Consider the following 26,341-nt stretch of genomic DNA (forward strand, 5'->3'; position numbering starts at 1 on the left):
TATATTTAAAACATTTATTTTTATTATTTTTTAATAAATTTATTTTTTATTGGTGTTCAATTTGCCAACATAAAAAAAAAAAAAAAAAAAACAACTTAAGTTTTGAGCACCAGTGAAGGTGCTTAGGATGGTTTAGCAAGAATAACGAATCATTATTTTCTTTATAGTATGGTCAATCTGGCCCTAAGGAAGACTTGACCAGTTAATGGAATCCATTGACTTCTTCACTGATCTATGTGCTTCTAGTTCTTACCTCTTGCTTCTGTATTTGGAGCCAACTGTATTTAATCCTTTTACCCAAATTCCACAGAGGATATATACCACATCAGTTTATGTGATCAAGAAATTATACTGTATCATTCTTGCAACTTTTCTGAAGTTACATAATTTTAAAAATTAATTTTAAAAGGAATAGAATTTATTATCTTGAGTATGTTCAGAATTTCATTATAAAGATCTTTAGAAGCAGAAACTCAACCTTGTATAAGAGCTTTAGATCCTCTTCAAAGCTAACTGAAAAAGAGTTCCCACTGAAAAACAAGAGTCCTACCTGTCCTGGGGCTATATCAGTTGGGTCAGGACCATGATGGAATTCTCTGTGCAGTTTCCCAGAATGTAAGTCAAATACGAATTGCTTTAGCTTTCCAGGAATTCTGAAATTAAAAGTAAAATAAAAATTTAGCTTAAACTGTTAAAATGGACTTACCTCTATTTTATCAGGTTCACACATTAAAATTTTTTTCTTTAAATTTTACCTACAATCCTACCATACCGATGCAAACATTTTAAACAGTTATAATCATGAAATATAGATGTTCAGTTTTGTGTTCTAATTCTTGCACTTGTTTCAGAAATTTTTCTATGCTTATTTAATATTTAAGATGCATTAGAATCTATCAAGATGTTGTCCTAAAACTTAACCATTCCTAATTGTTGGGAATTTATATTTTTTCCTTAAAAAAAAAATATATATATATAAATATATATATAACTTAAATATATATAACTTAAAATAACAATACTTAAATAACATATATATGAAATATGTATAAAATTATATTTTTTCCTTAAAATATATATAACTTAAAAATACATACATAACATATATATAATATATATATAATATATATATATAAAACTTAAAAACCTCATGTTCTGCACAATCACACTAAAAATAACAGGGCTCAAGAGAAAAATAGCATTAGGGGCTAACCACTTGAAACTATGTAACTTTACAACCAGAGTACTTACTATGAAGAGCCTAGAACAAAACTACTAGTACTGTTTAGCCTACCACTGTGTCAGCCAGGTGATCCTCTGTAGCCTTAATCTGGAGCAAATAGGTCCTTTCTCAAGATATAAACTGAGGTCCTTGAGGGCATTCACTGCCAGTGGAACCAATTTTACCAAAATAGTTTAAACCAGGGTGTAGTTTTTCTATGGTTTTGGTTTTTTTTTTTTTTTAGCAAAAGGCAAAATCTCACAACTTCTTCAACTATATGGGTAGCTCCACTGGATAGCTTAACATTGTGAAAAGCAAAGTATTTCTCAAGGCCATGAAACTGTCCCTCCTTTTTAGGTTGGAAGAGGTCTTCATACACCACTAAAGCATTTTCTTTTTTAAAAAAATATTTTAGAGAAAGGATGCACACATGTGAGTAGAGGATGTGGCAGAGGGAGAGAAGCAGCCTCCTCACTGAGCACAGAGCACCAGTGTGGAGCTTGATCTCAGGGCCCCAAGATCATGACCCAAAGCCGAAAACAAGTCACTGAACCAACTGAACCACCCAAGCGCCCCTAAATTCTGTTTAGTGGTGAAAAAACTTTTCTTTGATAGTTTCAAAACATTCTGAGGAAAATAATATGAACACCATTCATTTATATTAACATTATTCCTCTAATTACCAGTCACACTATGAGCAAACTTGCAGCACAGAGACATGCCTTACAGCAAAAAAGACTAAAGCATATCCACCTATCAGCCTTTTTTTCTTTGTAATTATTTCCTTGAGTTGTATCCAATAAAGAATATAGATCTTTCTCAACTTACAAGGGGGATACAGCCCAATAACCCTATCCTACATTGAAAAATCCTAAATGGAAAATACATTTAATATATCCAGCCTACCCTAAAATGTGTTCAGAACACTTAAAATACCCTACTTGAGCAAAATCATCTAACACAAAGCCCATTTTATAATAAAGTATTTAATATCATGTAATTTGTTTAATTCTGTACTGAAAGTGATAAACAATGGTTGCATGGGTATATTAAGTGTGTCAGTTGTTGATGCCTGGGACCATGAGGCTTACTGGGAGCTGTGGCTCACTGCTCACCACCAGCAAAGAGAGTATCTTAGTGCACATCACTAGCCTGGGAAAGAACAAAATTCAAAGTACTAACTGTGTATTGCTTTTGCACCACCATCAAGCAAAAACATTTTAAATCAAACTATCATAAGTTGAGGAGAAATCTGTTGAGTAAATAACTTTTCTAAGTGTGGGCAAGTTACACCTACAAAACATTAGTTCTTGTTGCTACTTGTCTACCTGTTCTTTGAAGTCTTGCCAACATGTTTCTTTTGTATTAAAGTTTGTTTTACTATGACAAATAAAAAGACACCTGCATTTTAATTTCCATTTCTTCAGAAATTAAGCATTTTTCCGCAATTTTTATATTTCTGCTTATATGAATTCTCAGTCTTCTACTGAAATCTTGAAATTTTTAAAATGCATTATAGATTTTAATTAGAAACCTTTCCTCGTATCTCTTAACAAGAATTAAAATGCAGGTCCATAAACACTTGACTTTGGTAGAACTGCCTCACTTTTTAAATCATCCTTTTTTGGGAGCAAAGAATAGCTGGCTTGTGTTAATACTCCTAGTTTCTTTTTATCCTCTCCTGAGGTCCTGCAAGTGCTGTTTCTTCCCTTCAATAATTCCCACTGAGATGTACCAACCAATAACTTCATTGTACACCCATTTTGGCTCCCCACTAGCTCCAATGCAAGAGACCAGCAGGTGCCAAATGCACAGTTTACAAATACAAATGACTGTCAGGTAGCTGTATTGACAGAATGCCTCTGAAAGGTTCTCTGGTGCTGAAGAAATTGCACATGCACTAAAGATAAACACTCAGAGGAGATCAATTTAAATTTAATATGACATCATCTACTGTCACCCAAGCAAAGTGCTACAATATTTCCATTCAAATCAAAGAATGGTCTCTAATATTTAAGATAAAGGCTCTGTTAAGTTTATTATTTTATAAAATCCAAAGACAATCCCAATCAACAGTGTAACTTGCGTTTGCTAGTCAAAAAATAATTTATGATTAAATCTTAAATGTAACAAATTCATAGAGAACACTGAAAACAGATTTTTTCCTAACTTGATTCTTTCCCCTTGTCAACAGATGAGAGAATTGTAGCAAAAGGCAAAGGGAGATACAATGAATCGGAATTGATGGGTAGAAAAACAGATTACAAAAGAGCTCTTATGTAGCTTGTGGCCAGAAACTATCCATCATTATTAAGTAGCAATCAGTGAATCACAGTATATTGTCAAGAAAACAGACAACATGGTTATGTGTTAAAAAGGAAAATAAATGGATCCTTGCCATTATAAATTCTATTGTATTTTCATACTTTAGGGTACAGTTCTTCTAATTAGAACACCTAAGTGTTTCTTTCCTACCTTCCAAACACTTTTCTGTTTGTTTTCAATTTTTATTTTCAGGTGATGCAAAATTTAGGGACAATGAAATGCACAGAGGTTAAGTATCATTAAATGAACTTTGACATATGTATCACAGTGAGAAGCATTTTTATTTTTAAAAATTAACACACAGTGGAATTTACTCTTCCAGGCTTATAGTTCTGAGTTTTAACATATGCATATAACATCTAGTTACTATCTCCACAAATAGGATACATAACTATTCCAACACCCTTTTTTTTGGTAAGACCCTCTACTTCCCCCTAACTCCTGCCAACCACTGATCTGTTCTCTGTTCCTATAATCTGCCTTTTCCAAAATGACTTGTACTTGGAATCATACAGCATGTAACCATGAGACTGACTGGCTTCTTTTATTTAGCATACTGCTTTTGAGATTCATCCATTCTGTTGCATGTGTAACTCTTTTCCTTTATTTATTGAATAAGCATTCCACTGAGTGGATATACCACAATTAGTTTATCCTTTCACCCGCTGAAGAGTATTTGGGTTCTTTCAAGATTTTGGTAATTCTGAACAATGCTACCACAAACTTTTGTACACAAGTTTTTGTGTGAACGTTAAGTTCATTTCTCTAGGAAAAATACTAGCTTATATGGAAGGTATATGTTTAACTTTTTAAAAAACCTGCCAAATTGTTTAGAGTAGCTGTATCATTTTGCAACCCCACCAGCAATGTATAAGAGATCCAGCTGCTCCATAGTCTCACTTGGTATTTTAAGTACTTAAATTTAGCCATTCTAAAAAATATATAATAGGATCTCACTGTGGTTTTAATTTGCATTTCTCTAATGTCTAATGATGTTGAGTACCTCTTCATGTACTTATTTGCCATTTGTATATCTTCTTTGCATTCTAACAGTATCTTTAATGGAGCAAAAGTTTTTAATTTGTAGAAAGCCAATTATCAATTTTTTCTTTTATGGATAGTCCTTTGGGCATACCAAGAGCTCAGGTCAGAAAGAGTTTCTAATTTACTTCTAAGAATTTTACAGTTTTACCTTTCACATTTAGGTCTACAATCAATTCAGAATTAATTTTTTATAGGAGTTGTTTCTTTTATGGTATGAAGATGTTAAGGTGGTACAGCGTCATTTATTGAAAAGATTGTCTCCCTCCATTGAATTGTCTTTACATCTTTAAAAAAAATCACTATTGTGTGCCATTTCTAGACTCTCTATTCTTTTCCACAGCAACTTGTACCTATTTTTTTCACTGATACTACGCTATCATAAATATTTTAGCTTGTATTGTAGGTCTTAAAATCGGGTATTATGAGTCTTTTGTTTCTTTTTCAATTGTTTTGTTTCTATTATTCTAGTTTTACCTCTCCATATAAATTTTAGAATCAGTTATATCTACAAAAAAATCTTAGATTTTGACTGAAATTGCATTAAATCTATAAACTTGAGTGACATCAACATTAACAGTATCAAGTCTTCTAATCCATGAACACAGTATGTTTCTCCATTTATTTTTGTCATCTTTGATTTCTTTCATTGGTGTTTTGCAGTTTTCTGTTAGATGTATACATAGTTCTTTTTTCTTTTTTCTTTTGGAGCCTATTATGAATGGCAGTTTAAACGTTTTTGGGTTTCCAAATGTTCGTTGTTAATATATAGAAATAAAAGTGACTTTTTAAAAGATGACCTTCTATCTTGCTGAAATCACTAATTAGCTGTAGGAGCTTTCTTGCAAATTTATTAGGCATTTCTACATACACAACCATGTTGTCTACAAAGAAAGTTTCTTTCTAGTCCAGACACTTTTTTTGGTTACTTTTTTGTCCTATGATACTTGCTTGGACTTCGAGTATTGTACTAAAATACAACTGGTGAGAGTGGTCATCTTTTTTTTTTAATTCAATAAACATATACTGTATTATTAGTTTCAGAGGTAGAGTTCAGTGGTTCATCAGTCTTGTACCCAGTGCTTATTACATCACGTGCCTTCCTTAATACCCATCACCCAGTTACAGAATTTCCCCTTCTCCCCAGCAACCCTCAGTTTGTTTCTGAGAGGACATCTTTATCAAAAACAATAAAATACTTAGGAATAAATTTAGCCAAGGAGGTGAAAGAGCTATATATTGAAAACTGTAAAACACTGATGGAAGAAGACACAAATAAATGGACAGATATCCTGAGTTCATCGATTGGAAGAATTAATATTGTTAAAATGTCCATACTGCCTAAAGCATAAAGCCCTCTACAGATTCAGTCCAATCCCTATCAAAGCTCCAATGGCATTTATCACAGAAACAGAAAAAATCCTGCAATCCGTATGGAACCACAAAAGACCCTAAATATAGCCAAAGCAAAAGAAGTCTCAGGCAAGAAGAACAAAGACGAGGGGTATCATACTGTATGATTTCAAAATATACTATAAAGCTATAGTTATCAAGACAGTATAGTACTGGTATAAAAAGACATAAGCCAATGGAACATAATGGAAAGCCCAGAAATGAATCCACACATTCATAGTCAACTGATCTTTGACAAAGGTGCCAAGAATACACAATGTGGAAAGGATGGTATTTTAAAGAGAAAGAGGATGAGCAGAGGGGAGGGGCAGAGGGAGATATATATTTTTTAATATTTATTTCAGAGAGACTGTGTGTGGGAGAGGGACAGAGGGGCTAGGAGAGGGATAAACAGACTCCATGCTGATCCCATGACCCTGAGGTCATGACCTGAGCCAAAACCAAGAGTCAGCCACTTAACTAAATAAGTGACTACTAGAGAGAGAATCTTAAGCAGGGCCCACACTCAGCATGGAGCCTGATGCAGGGCTCGTTCTCATGATCCAAGCTGAAATCAATAGTCGGACGCTTAACTGATTGAGCCACCCAGGCACCCCAAGGATGGTCTTTTAAATAAATGGTGTTGGCAAAATTGGATAGCCACCAGCAGAAAAATTAAATTGAACCATTATTTCACGCCATACATAAAAATCAACTCAAAATGGATTTAAGATTTAAATGTGAGACCTGACAAACTATGGCCCTAAAAGAAAACAGGGGAAAAGCTTCTTGATACTGGTCTGGACAATTATTTTTTGGATAGGACCCCAAAAGCACAGGCAACGAAAAGCAAAAACCAACAAATGTGGTGGCATCAAACTAAAAAGCTTCTGCACAGCAAAGGAAACAACAGAATGAAGAGATAACCTACAAAATGGGAGAAAATATTTGCAAACCATCTACCAGATAAGGGATTAATATCCAAAAAAACAAAAGGAACTAAAGCAACTCAAGAACAAGAAAACAACCTGATTTAAAAATGGGCAAAGGACCTGAAAAGACATTTCTCAAAAGAAAACATACAAAAAGCCAACAAGTACATGTACTGTTGTGCTCAATATCACTAATCAGGAAAATGGAAATCAAAACCAGAATGAGCTATCACCTCACACCTGTTAGAATGGCTTTTATCAAGAAGACAAAAGGTAAGTGTTGGCCAGGATATGGAGAAGAGGGAACCCTTGTACACTGTTCGTGGGAATGTAAACTGATACGCCCACTATGGAGGTATGGAGGTTACTCAAAAAATTAAAAATAGAACTACGATTTGGCCCCCAAATCCCACTTTTGGATATATACCCAAAGGAGATCAAGGCACTGTGTTAAAGAGTTACCTTCACTCCCATGTTCACTGCAGCATTACTCTTAATAGCCAAGATTGAGAAACAACCCAATATCCATCTACTGATGAATAGATAAGGAAAATATGGCATGCACACACATATTGTTTAGCCTTAATAAAGAAGCAAATCCTATCATTTACAACAACATGGATGAACCTGGAGGACATTATGCTAAGTGAGATAAGCCAGACACAGAAAGACAAACACCGCATGATTTTACTTATATGTGGAATCTAAAAGAGCAGAACTTACAGAAGCAGAGAGTAGACTAATAGTTACAAGGGACTAGAGTGAGAGAAAATGGGAAAATGTTGGTTAAAGGGTACAAAGTTTCAGCTACAGGAAGAATATATTCTAGAGGATCTAATGTACAGCATGGTGACTACAGTTATTAATACTGTAGTGTATTTGTTAAGAGAGTATGTAGATTTTAACTTCTCACCAAAAAAAAAAAAAAAAAAAAAAAAAAAGGTAAGTGAGGTAATGGATACATTAATTTGCTTGATTTTGGTAATTATTTCAGTGTATACATATAACAAAGTAATCACATTATACACCTTAAATATCAGCAGTTTTTGTCAACTCTACCTCAATAAAGCTGAAAAAAAGAGGGGGAAGACAAATAACTTGGGGTAGAGAAGGATTTGAGCCAGATGTCTGGAGAATATGAACTAAGAGATATAGGAGATATAGGAAGCACAGTGAGATGATTAGAGTTACAAGGTCATATGGAGTTCAGGCTACATCCTGTCGTGGTGAATCAAAACCACATCCATGCAGAAGTTTTGGCAGGGCAGAGGAAGAAGCTGGTATCCGGAGAGGGGATGGAGCAGATGTGAAGTGAGGAGCCAAGAGAAGAGCTCTGGACCCCAGAGGAAGGGAAGGGAGTAGCTGCCCCAGCACTCTCCAGCAGTGCAGGCCAGCTGCACCTGGTTATGTTCCTATAGTTTCCAGCACAAACGCTTCACTTTTGAGCTCCTTGGAGTGAGTTTCTGTTCTTTACAACTGCATACCCTCTGACAGCAATAGAGCTACCCAACAGAACTTACAGTGAAGACAGAAAATATTATCTACGCTGTCATATTCAGTAGCCACTTCCTACATGTGGCCACTGAGCCCTTCAGCACCTGAGAAACTGACTTTAAAATTTTACATCATTTTGGGATCCCTGGGTGGCGCAGCGGTTTAGCGCCTGCCTTTGGCCCAGGGCGCGATCCTGGAGACCCGGGATCGAATCCCACGTCGGGCTCCCGGTGCATGGAGCCTGCTTCTCCCTCTGCCTGTGTCTCTGCCTCTCTCTCTCTCTCTCTGTGTGACTATCATAAATAAATAAAAATTTAAAAAAAATAAATAAATAAAATAAAAAAAATAAAATAAAATTTTACATCATTTTAATTAAAACTTGACTATTCATACAGGGCTAGCAGCTAGCTATCCTACTGGACAGCACAACTCTATGATTATTACTACAAGGGCTCAAAGAAAGACAAAGACAAGACAAGAAACAATCAGTAAAAAACAATGAAAGAGCCAAAAAAAGAAAGGAAAACTAGGGTGGTGTGTCACAGAACTCAACCAGGGGGTGCTCCACTGCACCAAAAACTACAAGAGTCTTAATGAGGACAAGTTTGGTAAAGTTCCATTAGTAGCAGTATGTTATTTGCTCACGGGAAAACCTGGATTCAAACAACAAGTCAAATCCTGAAACAAACCCATTAGGAGGAAAACTAGCCAATAAAAGTAAAAGAAAAAATTTAAATCACATGGGAAGATGTTTATGTGTGGATAAATTAAAAAGATAATTCATAAAATAGCATGGCCCTGATTATAACACGCACATGTGTCTAGATCTCTGGTTTGTGGATTTATGGGTGATTTTTAATTTATTCTTTGGCATTTTATTAACTTTCAGAATTATCCACAAAGAACATAAATTTTTTATACTCAGAAATAAGGAACAAATGATATGTTTAATGCACACATACACTAAAACAGTAAACATCTTTGCCTGGTTCCTGATCTTAATGGGAAACTATTCAGTCTTTCACCATTAGATATATTAGCTGCAGGTTTTTACAAATATCTCTTATTAGACTGAGAAGTTTCCATAAACTCCTAGTTTGTTAAGCATTTTTGTTATGAACGGATGTTGAATTTTGTTAAATGCTTCAACATGTATTAATGTGATCGGTTGTTTTTTGGTTATTCATTAATATGCTGAATTACACTGACTGGTTTCTGAATGTTGGACTAGCCTTGCATATTTAGGATAAAGCTCACTTAATTTTACATTGTTTTTTCTATATTGCTGGATTCAATTTCCTTTTTTTTTTTTTTTTGAAGATTTTATTTATTTATTCATGAGAAACAGAGAGAGAGAGTTAGAGACAGGCAGAGGGAGAAGCAGGCTCCATGCAGGGAGCCCAGTGTGGGACTCAACCCCAGGACCCTGGGATCACAACCTGAGCCGAAGGCAGATGCTTAACCACTGAGCCACCCTGGCGTCCCTGGATTCAATTTCCTAATATTGTTTACTCGACTTTTTAACTTAACTTATATAACAATGTAGTACAAACTCATTTAATGTAATGTATTTACATTTAATGTATTGTATAACAGTATTTTGCCACTTAAATTACCTAACCTCTTTGAGCATCAGCTTTCTGATGTATAAAATGAAAACGATGCCTGCTTACTTAATTGTATTGTTTTTATAGTCTAATGACTTGGATTTAAATCTGATTATTTCCTGTAATACAGGCAATAGAGCCTTATCACAATACTTAACCATGTATCAGACACTAAGAGCTACAGATCTACACATTCATTTAATGACCACAACAGCCTTATGAAGTAGATACTATTAGTATTCCCATTCTATAGATGTGGAAACTAAGGTATAGAGGTACTAAGAAATCGCCCAGAGTGATAATAACTAGACTGGCAGTTAGACTGGTAAGACTGGTAAGAGATTGGGATTAGAATCTAAGCAGTCTGGATCTAGAGTCTGAGCACCTAATTGTGAGCTATATTTGCCTCTTTACTGACTTGGCTTTAGTAAAGTTACTAAATCTCTGAGCTTAAGTCCTTCATTGTAAAAGTAGAAATAATACCCATTTTATATTCTTCTTCCAGAAACTGAGAATACACATAACGTATAAAGTGGAGCTGCTACAGGGTCTGCCTCTGTCAGAGTTTCATGTCTATTTTGCTGGCAGGGCCAAATAAGGTAAAATGTAGTGTAACGACTTATAAACAGTACTTATAAGAAGGTAATGAATGTAAGTTTTATGATAAGCATATCACATGAGAGTAAAAATGGTGTTTAGGGACCCAGCTCACTGTATATACTGCCCAGTGGCTGACAGGAGAGACACATTCAGAGAAATCACAACTACAGAGGTGAAGAGGAGAGGAGGAAAACCGGGAGAATGGCCAGCTGATAAATACTAGGACGTATTCCAGATGTGCAGATATATATCCAAGTAGTCAAACACTTAAACATAAAATAAGCAGATTAAACTAACAGCAAATTAATCAAAACATTTACTGAACATCTAATGCTGTCATAAAGCAGTTGGTATAGCAAGAGATAATAAAAACTAAATAAAATTTGCCTTTTAAGAAGCTCTCTTCAGTACCTGTTTTTTCCACTTAAAAAAAGCCTCATGGGGTGGGAAGGGGAAAGGAACCTCTAGATCCTGAAGAACAAAACTAAATTTTCAGAGTTAAAAGAGACCTAATGGTGACCTGGTTTAAAAGTTTTCTTCTAAGGGACACCTGGGTGGCTCAGCAGTTGAGCGTCTGCCTTCAGCTCAGGGCGTGATCCCGGGGTCCTGGGATGAGTCCTACGTCGGGCTCCCTGCATGAAGCCTGCTTCTCCCTCTGCCTGTTTCTCTCTCTCTCTCTCTCTCTCTCATGAATAAATCAATAAAATCTTCAAAAAAAAAAAAGGTTTTCTTCTACCTATCTCTCCAAGTGTTCATCGTTCCGCCCAATTCCTGTTTTGCTCCCTCCAAATTCAAGAAGGCAGGCTAATTTGTCATAGCAGATGAATTTGTGAGATACGCACCCCCATCTTTAGTTTTGCCCTGCCCCTCTCATCTCACCACAGCCGCCCCTCACCCTGCCACTAATGCAGCCAATCAGCTGCTACCAAGTTTCCCAGACCAAGTAGTTTAAGGAACTATGATAATTTTCAGTGATTTCGTGACCTGGGATAAATGACCTAGATCCCAGAGCTAGGGGACGCGGCATTATGGAGCCTGTTCCATTTTCCCAGGAATGACCTGAAGCCTGTTCTGCTTTTTCCCATCACCGGGGCTCCAGCGGTAGGTAGTATCTATGTAAATTTTACCAAAGGTGCAGATGGGAAGGTTATTTGCTGGTCACAATTTTTTAGAAGGGGAGTTTCTCCTGAAAGTCCTTCAACAGCTTCTACCACACCCCATGATCTAGTTTCTTCTCCTGGGACCGTTTCCTAGACCTGCCCTTAGGTGCTCTTAGCTCCCTAAATTACCCTCCATTCCTTTTCCTCTACCTGTAAAACCTTTCCCTTTACATTTGGCAAGGAATCAATCTGGTCCATCTACAGGGCAAACAACCGAAGATTCACAGATCCAAGATTTAGTTTCAGGTACAAGTACTATTTCTTCAAACATCTTTCACATTCACACACCACTTTTCGTATGCACTGAAATGTAACTGCTTTGACATGATACATCAGAGCTTGGGACTCTGGATTCAGTATGCTGGGACACAAATCCCAGGCCTCCCGCTAGTTAGCTGTGTGGCCTTGATGGTTATGTTACCTCCCTAAGGCTCAGGTTTCTCTGAAATAAGGGAGAGGGGAACAGAACACTGGTAGCACATCCCCCTCCCTCAACCCCATGCCTACCTGCCATGGGAGGGCCCTGTGTGCCATAAATCTGCTTTCTTGCTCCTTATCACAACCACACTTCCTCCAACTGACCCCAGAAATGCTGAGTTACTAAAATAAGAGTAATTACAGTAATTTATGGAAACTGGTTATCATTTAAGCTTTAATTACCATGCAGCACAATAACAATTATGCAAGCTATTAAATGTGTCAGATTCACTTTGCTACATATTTTATTTGATTTTTAACAACAACATCTATTCACATAGGCTCAGTTTGTAGCTCACGCAGCATGTGCCTCCTTACAATTAAAAAAATATTAGAGTGAACAGTGCCTAGGAGGGAAAATCAGGCACCTAAGGGAGAAATTAAGTAATTTGTTTCGAAGAGCTTCAAGTATAGTCACTTCTATCTCCCTCCCTACTCACAGGATTAAACACTTGCAGAATGAGAGAGAACTACTTCTCATTTCCAGATTTCTTTTGAGAATCTTACTGGCACAGTTTCTTTTTATACCAGGGCATAAGTAGAATGCTACCAGCTGACATACGAGTTTTTCTTGGCCACGTGCCCACCTCTTGGTCCAGTAAACTATAGTTGGAGAATAGGGGGACTGGGTCAGATAAAGAATACACCTACTTGGGTTCTCTGACCAAAAGACACCAAGATGGAATTAGAAGTGCCAAAGTAGCACTGGAGAAGAACTGGAGAAGAAACTGGAGAAGAAAACTTAACAAAGCCAAGATGGAAATCCTCACAGATGTCCCTTGAGGTGTTACACAGGGTTCCTAGGAACAAAAGCCAAAGTTGGGCAAGGTCTGGTTGCTGACTGGTAGTAAAGTCAGTATCCTGTTGACTTCCACTAATATGAGACTTTATAACTGGGGCTAGAAGTCTGCAATGAAAACAAAGAGGTAAACAACCAGAGATTTATCCACTATGAGAGGTAGGGAAATGTGCTGATAACAACTTCATATAAACAATCCATGCATAAGGTAGCATTTTTAATGCCAAGCACAGTCTCTCTGCCTGGAAGCACCTGCAGAGAGCCCAGACACTACAATTACCCTTTCTTAAAAAGCTCATTCTTTCAGCCTGAGCTTATAGCTTCAGGAAGCAAGCCTAAGAAATGAGAAGAAGACACCCAACCAGACATTTCCATCTAGCCCAAGAGTCAATGCTCACAGGCTTGCTAAGGGGACTGTAGGAGTCCCACCAGGATGCTAGGAAGATCCAGACCTTTCAGGTGGATTTCTGGGTATAAGTACTCTTCCTCGTAAAATCCAGCATGGTCTTGCCTCTCATTATCCTCTTGCCTTGTCACTCTCAGTAAAAGATCTTGTTTCCTTAGCCACAGTTAAAAACGAGCTGGACAGGAACCTCTGCAGTCTTCTGCCGCTGTCACTAACACCAGAATCCCCAAATACCCCCAAAGAAATGCACCTTTCCTTTCCTCTTTTTCTCATGGGAAAGAAAGAAGGTTCTTTCCTTTGCATTTCATTCCCTCTGTGCCCCTTACAGCTCTGCTTGATCAATTAGCCCCTCTTTTTTCTATCTTTTCAATAACTCTTCATTCAATCCATCTGATTCTTTCCCACAAGCATTTTATCATGGTTAGTTTCCTGGACCCCAAGGGGGTAAAAAAAGAAAAGTGAAAACCTCCCATCATCCTATGTCTCTCTCTCTCGAGCTATCCCCCTATTTTTCTTTCCCTTTAGAGGTTAGCTTCTTGCGACAATTTTAATTGTCAAATTTTCATTTCCTCATCAAATAGTACTCTGATTCACTGCAATACAGCCTTTTTTGGGAGGCAAATCTAATCCTTCATCCTCCTGATTAAGCATTCCTTCCTGCTAAAAGTGCTCCTTCCTCAATTACCATATTACTCTTTTCTGGTTTTCTTTCATTTCTTTGATACCTTCTCCTCCTTAGTCTTTTACATATTTCCATCTTCTGTCTTCCCTTTAAATATGGGTATTCATCAGGGTTCCATGCTCAGCTTTGTGCTAAGTAATCTCATCTGTTTCAGTAACTACAGCTACATCCTTATGTGTTCAAGACCCCACGCCCTTATCTCCTTGTTGAATCCTGGAGCATGTAAACTCCCTGCTAGAAACTCCTCCTTTGTAGCCCATAGGCACCTCAAATTCAATATGCCAAGAAAGAAAACTCATTACCTTTCCCACAAAGCTGCTCCTCTACTGAGTTCTCTAGCTCAGTTAATGGCTAACCCACTTAGCTGTGCCAGTCAGATTCCTGGCCATCACTCATAGCTCTCTTCTCCCATTTATTAAGATACCAAGTCCTCCTATTCCACCTACAAAGTATCTCAAGATTCCTGCTTCTCTCTAGCTTTAGTGCTACTGCCAGAATTTATTTAGGTAATTTGTTTATTCAAGAATCATCGCCTTGTTATCTAGCATCAGCTCTTGTTTGGATTACTCATCAGTCTCCTCGATTCTGTTTTCATTCCCTCTCCTCTATTCTCCAGTTTACAACCTGAGTGATTTTTTAAAATAACCTCCGGATTCAAACCTTTCACTGACTCTATAGGGTTTTCAGGATAATGTCAAACTTCCCTACACATCACAGGGCTTTCATGAGCTAGCTACTGCTTCTCATAGCCTCATCACTCAGTACCCCCCCTCCCGTCCATGCATATTCAGCCACCAACTCCTACTTGTTTCTGCCAACATCCCCCTTCTCCAAGCCCTGTCTCCTTCTCCATCCATGATGAACCTGTACAGAACTTTAGGACCCACATTAGGCATTTACATCCCCAGAGCTTGGATCAAGTATCTCCCTGTTGAGCTCTGTTAGAGCCCTTCTCATATAATAAAATACAACTGCCTGTTACTCTATTTGTCCCCTTTTCGTACTTGGTTGTGAGTTTGTTGATGGCAAGGACTCAATCTTAGTAAACTTTAAACCACTGGTTTATATGACTTGGTTTATGTTATACAATGACTGTCATACAGAAGACCTGGATCTCACCCATATGTGGAATTTAAGAAACAAAACAGGATCCTAGGGGAAGAGAGGGAAAAAATAAAACGAGATGAAATCAGAGAGGGAGACGAATCCACAAGAATCTCTTAATCATAGGACACAAACAGGGTCGCTGGGGCAGAGGAGGCTGGGGAACAGGGTAACTGGGTGATGAACATTAAGGATGGCACATGATGTAATGACCTCTACCTCTGAAACTAATAATATATGTTAATTAATTGAATTTAAACAAAAAAATTTTTAATTTACTAACTGACAAATAGAAGAAATGTGGTATTCCTATTTAACAAAGTATTATTTACCAATAAAAAGGAATGAACCTCCGGTATTTGCTAAATATTGATGAACTTTGAAAAAGTTATGCTAAGTTAAAGAAGCCAGACACAAAGAATCACAAATTATATGATGCCACTTATATGAAATATCCATTACAGACAAATCCACAAGAATAGAAAGTGGATTAGTGGCTGCCATGGACTGTAGGAAGGTGGAATACAAAGTGACTGTTTAATGGGTTATGGGATTTCTATTTAAGATAATGAAAAAGTTCTGGAACTAGTACTAGTGATGATTGTATAATATTGTGAACATAATTTATACCACCAAATTTTACTCTTTAAAATGGTTAAAATGGTAAATTTTATGTTATGTGTATTTATTTTACAATAAAAATTTACAGAAAGGGATCCCTGGGTGGCGCAGCGGTTTAGCGCCTGCCTTTGGCCCAGGGCGCGATCCTGGAGATCCGGGATCGAGTCCCACGTCAGGCTCCTGGTGCATGGAGCCTGCTTCTCCCTCTGCCTGTGTCTCTGCCTCTCTCTCTCTCTCTCTCTCTGTGACTATCATAAATAAATAAAAATTTAAAAAATTAAAAAAAAAAAAAGTCTATTTAAAAATTTACAGAAGACCTGCACAAATATTTAATGAATTAATAGGCCAAACGGTATTATTCTGAGTATAGACAAAGTAAAACAAACAATTTTTTACTACTGTATGGGTCATGACACAACCTTCCTCTCTCATTAATTTTCATAATAATCCCATCAGGTAAGTTGTACTACCAACCATATTTTAAGTGTAAAGAAACAATAATAGAGAAGCTAAGTGACTTGACCAAGGTAGGACTCAAATGTAGGTCTGCTATACGGTAAGACTGAGAATCTTCTATCAAACAACTACATCTCTATAATGAAATACTGAATAGTGAGTGAGGTAACTCATTCTGCCATAGGATTTCAAATCATCCTCTGTGCAATTTAATCTGTGGACATAAAACAGGGTACTTATATAAATTTAAAAGAAAAGGTCTAATTTGAATTAATCTTGTTGCTTAAAATTTTCATACATGAAGAAACATCTCCATTTTTAACCACCAAATTTAACATTTCAGCTGATAAAAATCTAATATCTGTTGCAGTTACAAGGGTTACATATTCATTAATACAAAGAAGAGCTGAGAATGGATAATTGAGAATGGAATCAGAACACTTACCTGTTCTTGGAAAGGTCTGTAGCTGTATACCCACAGAAACCCGTAGTCATGGCCATCTTCTGGCTCTTAAATCCCACAAATGAGCAGCAATATTACCAGTAACCTTTAATCTGATATAGGACTATAACCTACTTTCCCTGACATGCGGACAAACACCAAATTTCAGAACTAATTTCTGGAAGGGCAAAATTTTCTTTTAGCGGTTTACTCCAAAGCATTAGGATCACTTAATGCTGGCATTTCTATAGGAATATATTATAATTCTCACACTCAATTATACCACACTTTAGAGTGAAAAATAAAACCTTATCCATCCAAATAACAAACTATTACTAGTTTAACACAGGACTATTTAAAACATTCAAACAATGGTTTTAAGTTCATTTTTGAGACACATATCAGTAAGTAAAAAAGAAGGAAAAAAAAAAAGAATACTTACAATACATCCCTGAAGTCTCCAAAAACATACATATGCCTAAAGCTGTCAATAGCTATGACAGGACAATCTGCTGGAGTTTTCTGTATGTGCAGAAGAGGATGTCTAAATTTGTCACAGTCAGCATGTAAAAAGTTTATTGTACCTTTACAGGAAATAGAATTTGGAGAGATAGATTAGAATTTTCTTGACTATAGTCTCATAGGATTATAAGTTCATGAAAAGTGACATACTAATTTAATTAATTTTAAAAACCAACATGCTTTAGAGTAATATAGGTCACAAAAACTACAACCTAAATATTATAACATTTAAAAGAGGTAGAATTTCAGTACTTAGGGCAGAGTATAATTTCCTTAGAAATTATATGAACTCAACCTGAATTCAAATGCTATAGTGAATTTTTTTAATTTTCTTTAAATGGGCAATTACCTATCCAGGTCTCAGTTGTGAGCAGTTCATGAAACTGACATATGAGCTGTTCTCAAGGGACCATCTTCACAGAGCTCCTTCCAGTTCCTACTGGTTGACATTTAATATAATTCAACCCCAAAATACTTATTCAGTGATTAAAGAAAAAAAAAAAAAAAAGCATTGCTCTATACAATGCCCTCACTTTATTTTGTTTGACTTGCTTCTCTAACTACAGAGGAAAAGTGGGTGAAAACTCAAATTCCTTTCTGACAGTCTAGAGAACTCCACAGAGAACTACTCAACATTCTTTCATTTAGAAGTAAATGTTAGACTGTGTGAGTTCGTTTGGTGATATCTCTGGGACGATCCATCATTAGAAAGGGACTGCTCAAGTATCAAAAGTGCTGGAAGGAAAAACTAACATTGTCCACTCATGACCCCCCTTTCCATGCTATTTGATTTCAGGAGCTATTAATAGTTTGTTTGTTTTTTAAAAACCCAGTGCTTCATATTATCTCTACTAATGCCTCCCACCCCCATGTTGATGTGTACATTCAGGGGTTGAGTAGAGTTAACATTACTTATAAAATTTTTTAACCCAAATATGTTTACATTGATATGAATGTAATGGGGGAGGGGAGGGACAGAAGAAAGGCTGAAAATAAACACCTTCATCTGTCTACCTTTTTCACTTATTAATTGTCGGGCTACTTCATTCTGGAATATTTCTAAACTTTCCGTATCTTCTTTCATGTGGAAGAGTATGAGAAAAGGCAGTCCTTCTTCTGTCAATTCCTGTATGCAAAAGTATTCAATAAGAATTATCAGGCCTTGCCATTGTTCTTGGTATGAACAATCTGACCCCAACCCATGTCACATGCATAATGACTGCAACATGCCAGAAAAAAAGGTCCAAACATTAGCCTTAATGGAAGAAGGAACCCAAGCCATCTACCTGAAGTACCGAGGTACTCAGAGGATCCACATGTCCTACTCTACTGCTGGAACTGATCTGTCTTAAAGTAACCACTTGGGCTGGTCTATCAGCTCCTTCTAGATGAAACCATGACATTTAAAAACTGACCAAAGGAGGAACTATGCTGGTTCTTGATCAAGATGCTGATTTTGGGGTGGGATAAACATGATTAGTATTTTCATTCTTCACAAATAACACTGAAAAACTGAGTGACTGCAGCAGCAACAAATAAATCTAACTGACTGGGAAACATGATTCCTCTAAAGTTTATTACAAAAACCACTCCATTTACATGACAACTACTTAAAGCTGCAAAGTGTTTGATTCAGAACAAAAGACAAAAACCCCACAAGATTTTACCTATACACAATGCATTGACGTCAAATTATTAACAAGGACCTGCTACTATATATGTGTATATGTCTATACAAGGTATGGACACGAAAGTACCTCAAAAATTATTGAATGCCTTAAAAACTTGTATTATTGTTACTGGAGAAAATCAAGAGAAACATGATGTATATAGATAGCCAACTTATTTATTATCTGACAAATGCTAAGTTCTGACTCATAAGAAAGAGCCCAGAAAGGGCTTCATAATAAAATTATTATAATAAAATTATTTCCATCAACTATCCTTTTGCGTGTCTCTCTGTAATTTAAGAATTGTAGCAGCAAAAAACACAAACATCCTTTATGCTAAAAAAACTGAAACTAGAACCTATCTTCTTCTAGGACATGAATTTGCTTAATGGTTTCCGTCTCCGTGTTGCAGCCTGTTACACTCATATACAGAATAAATTATTAAGCTTCTTGTCACATTTACCTTTTTCAATTGAAATATAACTCACATACCATAAAATTCATCATTTTTAATACAATTTGGCGGGTTTTATTACAGTCACAAGGTTTTCAAACATCAACACTATCCAATTCCAGAATGTTTGCATCACTTCAAGAAGAAAACCCGTACTCACTTGTGAGCAATTGCTCTCTGTCTCTCTTCCCCCGCGGCCCCAGCATCACACTGATCTTTTAGCAAGCGAACTTACAATTTCTTCCTCCTTTCTTTTGATCTCTTCAGCTCACAATTTTTTTCTTTTCCCAACACATTCATTGCTTCCACTCGCATGGTTCTGTCTTTGGACTCATCTGCTCTAGCCTGGCAACTTCAACTAGAGTCCAGCAATCTCCAGCACTACTAACTGGTTCCTTCTCTATATCCAAGCCCAGTTCCAGTCCTCAATCTAAGTCTGGATTCCCAACTTCCTGTTCAATATCTCCATTTCGGTGGTGGGGCGGGGGGGATCTTCATTTCGCAGCCCAACCAGTGCCTTCAACATTCAACATTAAGGCACAAGCCCCTCCTCTTACTTCCCTATTTCCATGAGTACTTCCACTTCTTCTTTGTCCTTTTTTTATAGGATCCAAACGCCTCTTCTAGGAAGTCATCCCTGATTCCTACCCATTTCCACCCAAGGTAGAAATGAAGTCTCTCCTCTATTTTAAGAGAGAAGTAATGAAGAGATGAGTAGTTTGAATACATCCATGTCAATTAGCCTGCTGTACCAACTTATATACATTAATATAGTAGCTGGTAGTTTATGCTGCCTGGGCTTTCATGTTTACCTGTGTCCACACCAACATATTCTTTATGAAATCAGTATTAAAAGATTCAGGAGAGGGTTATCAAGACAATCAACATTAGAGGTTAACAAACCTTTCCTGGTAGTTTAAATGATTTTGGGTTACAACATGAAATAAAAATCTAAAGAATTTTAAATGTGACTACTATGGGGGTAGGCAGGGGAACCATTCTTAATTGTTTAAGATTTTCCAGGTCTATACCTTTCAACTCTGTTTTAGAAACGATTCCTGTAAGAACTGCCAACGTAAAAACAGTATGGATATTCTTTAAAAATTAAAAATAGAATAGCCATATGATCCAATAATTCCACTACTGGGTATTTACCCAGAGAAAACAAAAACACTAATTTGAAAAGATATATACACCCTATATTTACTGCAGCTACTTACAATAGCCAGACTATGGAAGCAACCCAAGTGTCCATCTACAGGTAAACAGAGAAAGAAGAGGTGGTCCATATACACACACACACACACACACACACACACACACACACGTACACATAATGGAGTACTGCTCAGCCATAAAAAGAATAACATCTTGCCATCTGTAACAACATGGATGGATCTAGAGGGTGTAAGGCTACATGAAATAAGTCAGTCAGAGAAAGACAAATACCATATGATTTCATTCATATGTGGAATTTAACAAACAAAACAAATGAGCAAAGGAAAAAATAGACAAATCAAGAAACAGACTCCTAACTATAGAGGACACACTGATGGTTAGCAAAAGAAAGGGGGTGGGTAATGGGTGAAACAAGAGATAGAGGGATCCCTGGGTGGCGCAGCGGTTTAGCGCCTGCCTTTGGCCCAGGGCGCAATCCTGGAGACCCGGGATCGAATCCAACGTCGGGCTCCCGGTGCATGGAGCCTGCTTCTCCCTCTGCCTGTGTCTCTGCCTCTCTCTCTCCCTCTCTGTGTGTGTGACTATCATAAATAAATAAAAATAAAAAATTTTTAAAAATTAAAAAAAAACAAAAAAGAGATGGAGACTAGGGAGTACACTTGTCATGATGAGCCCTTGGTGACATATGGAATTATTCAATCACTATACTGTACACCTAAAACTAATATAATGCTATGTTAGTTATACCATAATTTTAAAAATTAATTACAAATTACAAATAAAATTAATCAGATTTTATTACAAAATAAAGAAAAGAATGTGTTTTTGGGGAAAAAAAATGAACATAAACTGCCAAGGAAGGTAAATAATTGGTGATAAGTTCCTAAATCTTTCTAAGCCTCTGAGGACTAAATAAGCTAATGTAATCAACAAATGTATTCAGCTAAACATACCCAAAGCCCAGAGAACGAGGAAAGGAGCAGGATGTTCATCTGACAAACCAGGAGAGTGTGCAAGTGAGCAGGCTTTACTGGAGCATAACCGCACTGGTCTAGGTGTTGCACAAGTGCAGAGCCATAGTACTCAGGACAAGACACCAAACAAATCACAGAGCCTAAAGTAGCACCTGACCCTTCACAGGACTGTCCACCCCTGACCAAGTAGGTGGTGGCTATACAGGTATGTGATAATTGGAACTACATACTTAAAGTCTGAACTACACACCTGCAATTCTTTAATGTGTAATACATCACTCTCTTATGTACCTCATACACACAGCCCTTGGTACTTGTTCCTCCAATATCAGACTCTTGGTGTTTTGTTTTTGTGGGAGGGGTAAGAGTTTGGATGGACTGCATTTCAGGAGCATGGGATCACTGAGGTCACTTACATGGTAATATCTGATACTGCTTTCATTATTATAATGAAAGAGAACACAATTTCATTCTCTGAAGATAGGAATTGGAAAAACCTTTTCCTGGCAAAAGATTATTCACTGTATATAATTAATTATAACTAAAATCTGCAGAGCACTGCTTCTACAGGGCGCCCCCTTAACCACTAGATAGTATCAGCATCACCTGAGAAGCATGGTCAAACTCATCTTCAAGGCTACTGCAAGAAGTGCAACAGAGGCGTTCTGGGACAGCAAAGGCAAAGAGCCAGTGGCCTCCATTATGGAAATGGCTATGACAAGTTCTGTTCACTGTGTGATTCGTACAGCTGGTAAAAGTGTAGTAAAATAGTAACATGGCTGGAGGAAGCTTGCTTTTTCAGAAATCTGAATTAAAGATAACACATGTCAGAAAGCCATACCTCTCCATTTTCAAATGTTATTTCTCGAACAAGAGGAACACATTTATCTTGAATCCAATTGTAAGTCCCATCGAAATTTGTCATAGATCCCAGGTATACCATATCTGGAGCAGAATGCTGTTACAAAAGCAGAGGGAAAAAATTAAACAACAAATCTAACTTGTGCTAGCAAAAATGCATTCTCAAAGCCATCTATGAACCCAGAAAATCTACAGAGTATACAAAAACAAAAACAAAAAAACAAAAACCCCAAAAGACAAAAAACATGGAACTTCCGAGAAAGAGAGCCATACAATTCTGTATCCAACCTGTGATGTCTAAGCCTTCTGCTTTTCCTCAGATCTGAGTCAATTAATTGTTTATCAGTATCTTCACCAATGGCAGGCAGGCATTGTGAAAAAGAATGATCCAGATTAATTACTTTAGCTATCCCTTAGAGTTGAAAATGTTGGAAGAAAGTTTGGAAACTTCCAGGAAAAAGGCTTTGAGACATACAAGATACTATATAAATCCAAAGCATTGCTATCTCTAATATTACTTATAGTATCTCTTTCTACATTTACTCAAAATCAGTATTTAGGAAGTGCTTAAAATGAGGACAAAAATAATAGCTACTATTAACTGAGTAAACTTACCGTGTCCAAGCACTGTTTGTTGTAACCATCTTATATATGTTCACTCATTGAATCCTTGAAACATCCCCATAAGACAAGGACTCTTATAATCACAGCTATTTTTATTAATGAACAAACTGAAGGATAAAGAAGCTTAGAGGCTTTCCTGAGTCACACACCTAGGAAGGTGGCAGTTTTGACATTAACGCGGAGTCTCATTCCAGAGTCCGTGCACTTAACAACCAACTGTACTGGATTTGGTAATCTAGAGACAGTCACACTATGAACCTATTAATGAAATGCACTTGCAGAAAATAGGCAAATACCTATCTGAACTCAGAATAGGAAATGAGCATTCTAAGCAAAAAATTCACTCACAAGACTACATAAAAATTAAAAACTTCAGTGTACCAAGACACTGCAAACAACACTAAAATGAAAACTATGAATCGTAAAAATATCAATACACTTCTATTTGGAATTGTGAAAAACTGCAATGACAGAGCAGTAGGTCAACTGAGATGACAAATATTGTGATTTCTGCCTCTTGGTTGTGGCTACCATCATCTGGGTCAGAGCAACTACTTCTAAGTTCAGATACACTTAACTTCTTAGCCAAGGGTTAAAAGCAACTTAGTTGCTCCCTATTGTCTGGCAAGTATCAGGTTAATTTATACACCAGAGACCTTGGAAGCCTGGCTAGTCTGACCCAGGCAGGAGTGATGATCACAAAACACTGAAGCCTTTTTTGGAATTTAGGTCACATAATGAACGCAAAACAGAGAGGTGGGTAAGGCCTGGGGATCAGGAGATCTCTAGTCCCAGCTTGACCACTAAATTCCTATGTGATTTTAGGCCTATGTGTCCCCATCTTTACCTTGAAAGGTTTGAATTAGTACAAGACGATGACTTAAAATTCCTTTCTGTACTAAAATTCTATGATTCTGTGAATTAACAAGTATAAAACCACAGATTATACTATACATGTATTTAAATTATATTTAAAATTATATACACTATGAAATAGCAACTTACCCCCGGTGGTTTGTAGATTATGTTGTCTCCACTGTATCTTTCTGGTTTTGAAACAGCTCTAATAGGAAGAGAGAAGAAGTAGTAATACCTTTTAGACTAATAATAGCAGTGATATACTTGAATGAAACAGAGCTGGCTGTTTTGCAATGTATGTATTGCAATGATTTGAAATAACATGCTTGTCCATCATCTTTCCTACTCATATAGACTATCCAATACCAACAAAAGCATGTATTTGAAGGGAAACTTTAATATGAGGCAGATTTTTTTAAGGGAAAATTTTAGTTAGCTGTTTTTGTGACTCAATGTTTTATAAGTTTGGGTTGGCAGTTTGAGCACCAAAAGGCTATTTTTGACCCCGACTGTTTCCAGTAACTGGGGATCAAGGTCATTGATGTGGTCACATAGATCAATCACAAAAACACATTACTTGCTTCTAAACATAATCACAGATTCTCTACTTTTTATTTTTTAAAACTGGACTTGTTAAAAAAAAAAAGAAAGAAAGAAAAAGTGGATGAGCTGAAATAACCTATATCATTAGAATATAATTCTACAATAACCAATTATTTTGTTCTATTTGTTCACTGTTATTTCCTATGCCCTAGTACAGTATCTGGCACATAATAGATGTCTGACAAATGTTTGGTGAGTGGATTCTACAACAAATTCTAAGTCAAATAGGTAACTTTTTTCTCTTTTTAAATTATATTTGGATTAATTGAACACTGATTTATCTCCAGTTTCTGACTAGAGTTGTACAGGATGGAGGTACAAGGGATGCTGAGACTGACTGATGCCAGTGGAACGAAAAGGGAGAACATGCTCCATCCATCCATTCGTTCACTCACTAACTATTCACTAGGTGCTTCCTTCGTACCAGGTATGGCCTTAGCACTAAGTACACAGCAGTGAACAAAACTGACAGCATCTGTGTTCTCGCAAAGCTGACATTTTGGTGGAAAGAAAGACAAGCAAACAGATATATTTATTTATTTGGGTGATCAAAAACCAAAAAAAAAAAAAAAAAAGTGCTCTGAAGAAAACTAAATGGCTAAAGAATGGCAAGTGGGATGATGGCAATGCTATTTTATAAAAAGTCATCAGGAAAGCTCTTCCCAAGGAGGCAATACCAAGGAGATGTACTTCAGAACCCGAGAACAATAAGGGCATGGGCCGTGGCAGAAGTGCCTACAGTGTGTGAGGAGCAAGCATGTGGCTTGTGGCCCGAGAGCAGTCACGCAGTCATGCAGAGAGCATGGGGGGGTCAGGGGAGACAGTCTTCGCTTATTTACTCCGACACTGATCTCCCAATATCACTGATAATGTTTCCAATAAAACACATCCACAAAATCTACAGAAGCATTAAAATAAGGACAAAGGTCACACAATGGAAAAGGACATACTATGCCAGAAACCCAGGCTCTACTCAAGATCATCACTAAAATGGAGTCTAACAGTTACAGGCCCAAGAAAAGAGAGAAATAATACTGCATCAAGTCAAAGGATGGTGGAGAAAACCCCCAGTGTAAAGAAAGGGAAAGAACCATAGAACGATTCCATTTTGAGAGGGAAAGAGAAAGACAGGAAGAAAGTCAGAGAAGTCAGAAAAATAAGAAGCAAACCAGGGGGATTCAAGGTAGCCTAAGTATAGACACAGCAGAAAAGGACAAGGTAGTTGACTGTCCCAGCCTTTAGAGAAACTGAAGAGCATTAGAGAATGAAGAAAGGCCACTGGACTTGGTAATTAAGAAGTACTTTGGGACTGTGCAGAGAGAAGTCTCACGAGAGTAATGAAGGCAAAAGTTGGATAAAAGGGTACGGATTTTTCACTGGTTAGAGTTTAAGAAATTCAGGGTGGCCAAGCATAAATAATCTTTGAAAAAATTAGAAATGAAAAGAAAAGGACAAGATTTTAGCTCAAGAGACAGAACAGAAAGGTCAGGAAAGAGAGAATCATGTTTTTGGCAAAGGAAAAGTAGGTCATGAAAAGGGTCAGGGTGAAAACACAGGGAAGTGAGGACAATTGATGGGTGAATGCCACAGAGGATCCTGGAAGGATGGTAATAAAGACACAAGAAAAGATGCTAGCCGTGGAAAAGAGTTCTGTTTCTCTGGGTCAGGGAAGACAGAAGAAAAGGTGGTGGAGAGCCAGAGATTAATCAAGACAACTAAGCCCATGCTGCTTCATGAGAAAGACCAGGAGTTGTTTCAGTTTGGAAACCCACACATTAGCACTTCGTGTGAACACAGAATAGTGTTAGTAAATGAACTGAATAAAAGCATGAGAAG

General features: G+C 37.0%; 1 protein-coding gene across 4 annotated transcripts in view; it reads right to left on the reverse strand.

Moving 5' to 3' along the window:
* Nucleotides 1–26,341, reverse strand: part of ERP44 (endoplasmic reticulum protein 44) — a 94,380-nt gene that overhangs the window by 2,800 nt on the left and 65,239 nt on the right. For all 4 annotated transcript variants that reach the window (XM_038552933.1, XM_038552934.1, XM_038552935.1 and 1 more), the window contains exons 7-11: nucleotides 24,050–24,107; nucleotides 22,401–22,517; nucleotides 18,297–18,408; nucleotides 17,203–17,344; nucleotides 551–653 (exon numbers count right to left, since the gene is read on the reverse strand). In XM_038552933.1, the coding sequence (XP_038408861.1) occupies nucleotides 551–653; nucleotides 17,203–17,344; nucleotides 18,297–18,408; nucleotides 22,401–22,517; nucleotides 24,050–24,107 (532 nt within the window). The remainder of the gene's footprint in view (nucleotides 1–550; nucleotides 654–17,202; nucleotides 17,345–18,296; nucleotides 18,409–22,400; nucleotides 22,518–24,049; nucleotides 24,108–26,341) is intronic.

This window comes from Canis lupus, chromosome 11 (genome assembly GCF_011100685.1).
Source record: "Canis lupus familiaris isolate Mischka breed German Shepherd chromosome 11, alternate assembly UU_Cfam_GSD_1.0, whole genome shotgun sequence".
Taxonomy (NCBI): domain Eukaryota; kingdom Metazoa; phylum Chordata; class Mammalia; order Carnivora; family Canidae; genus Canis; species Canis lupus.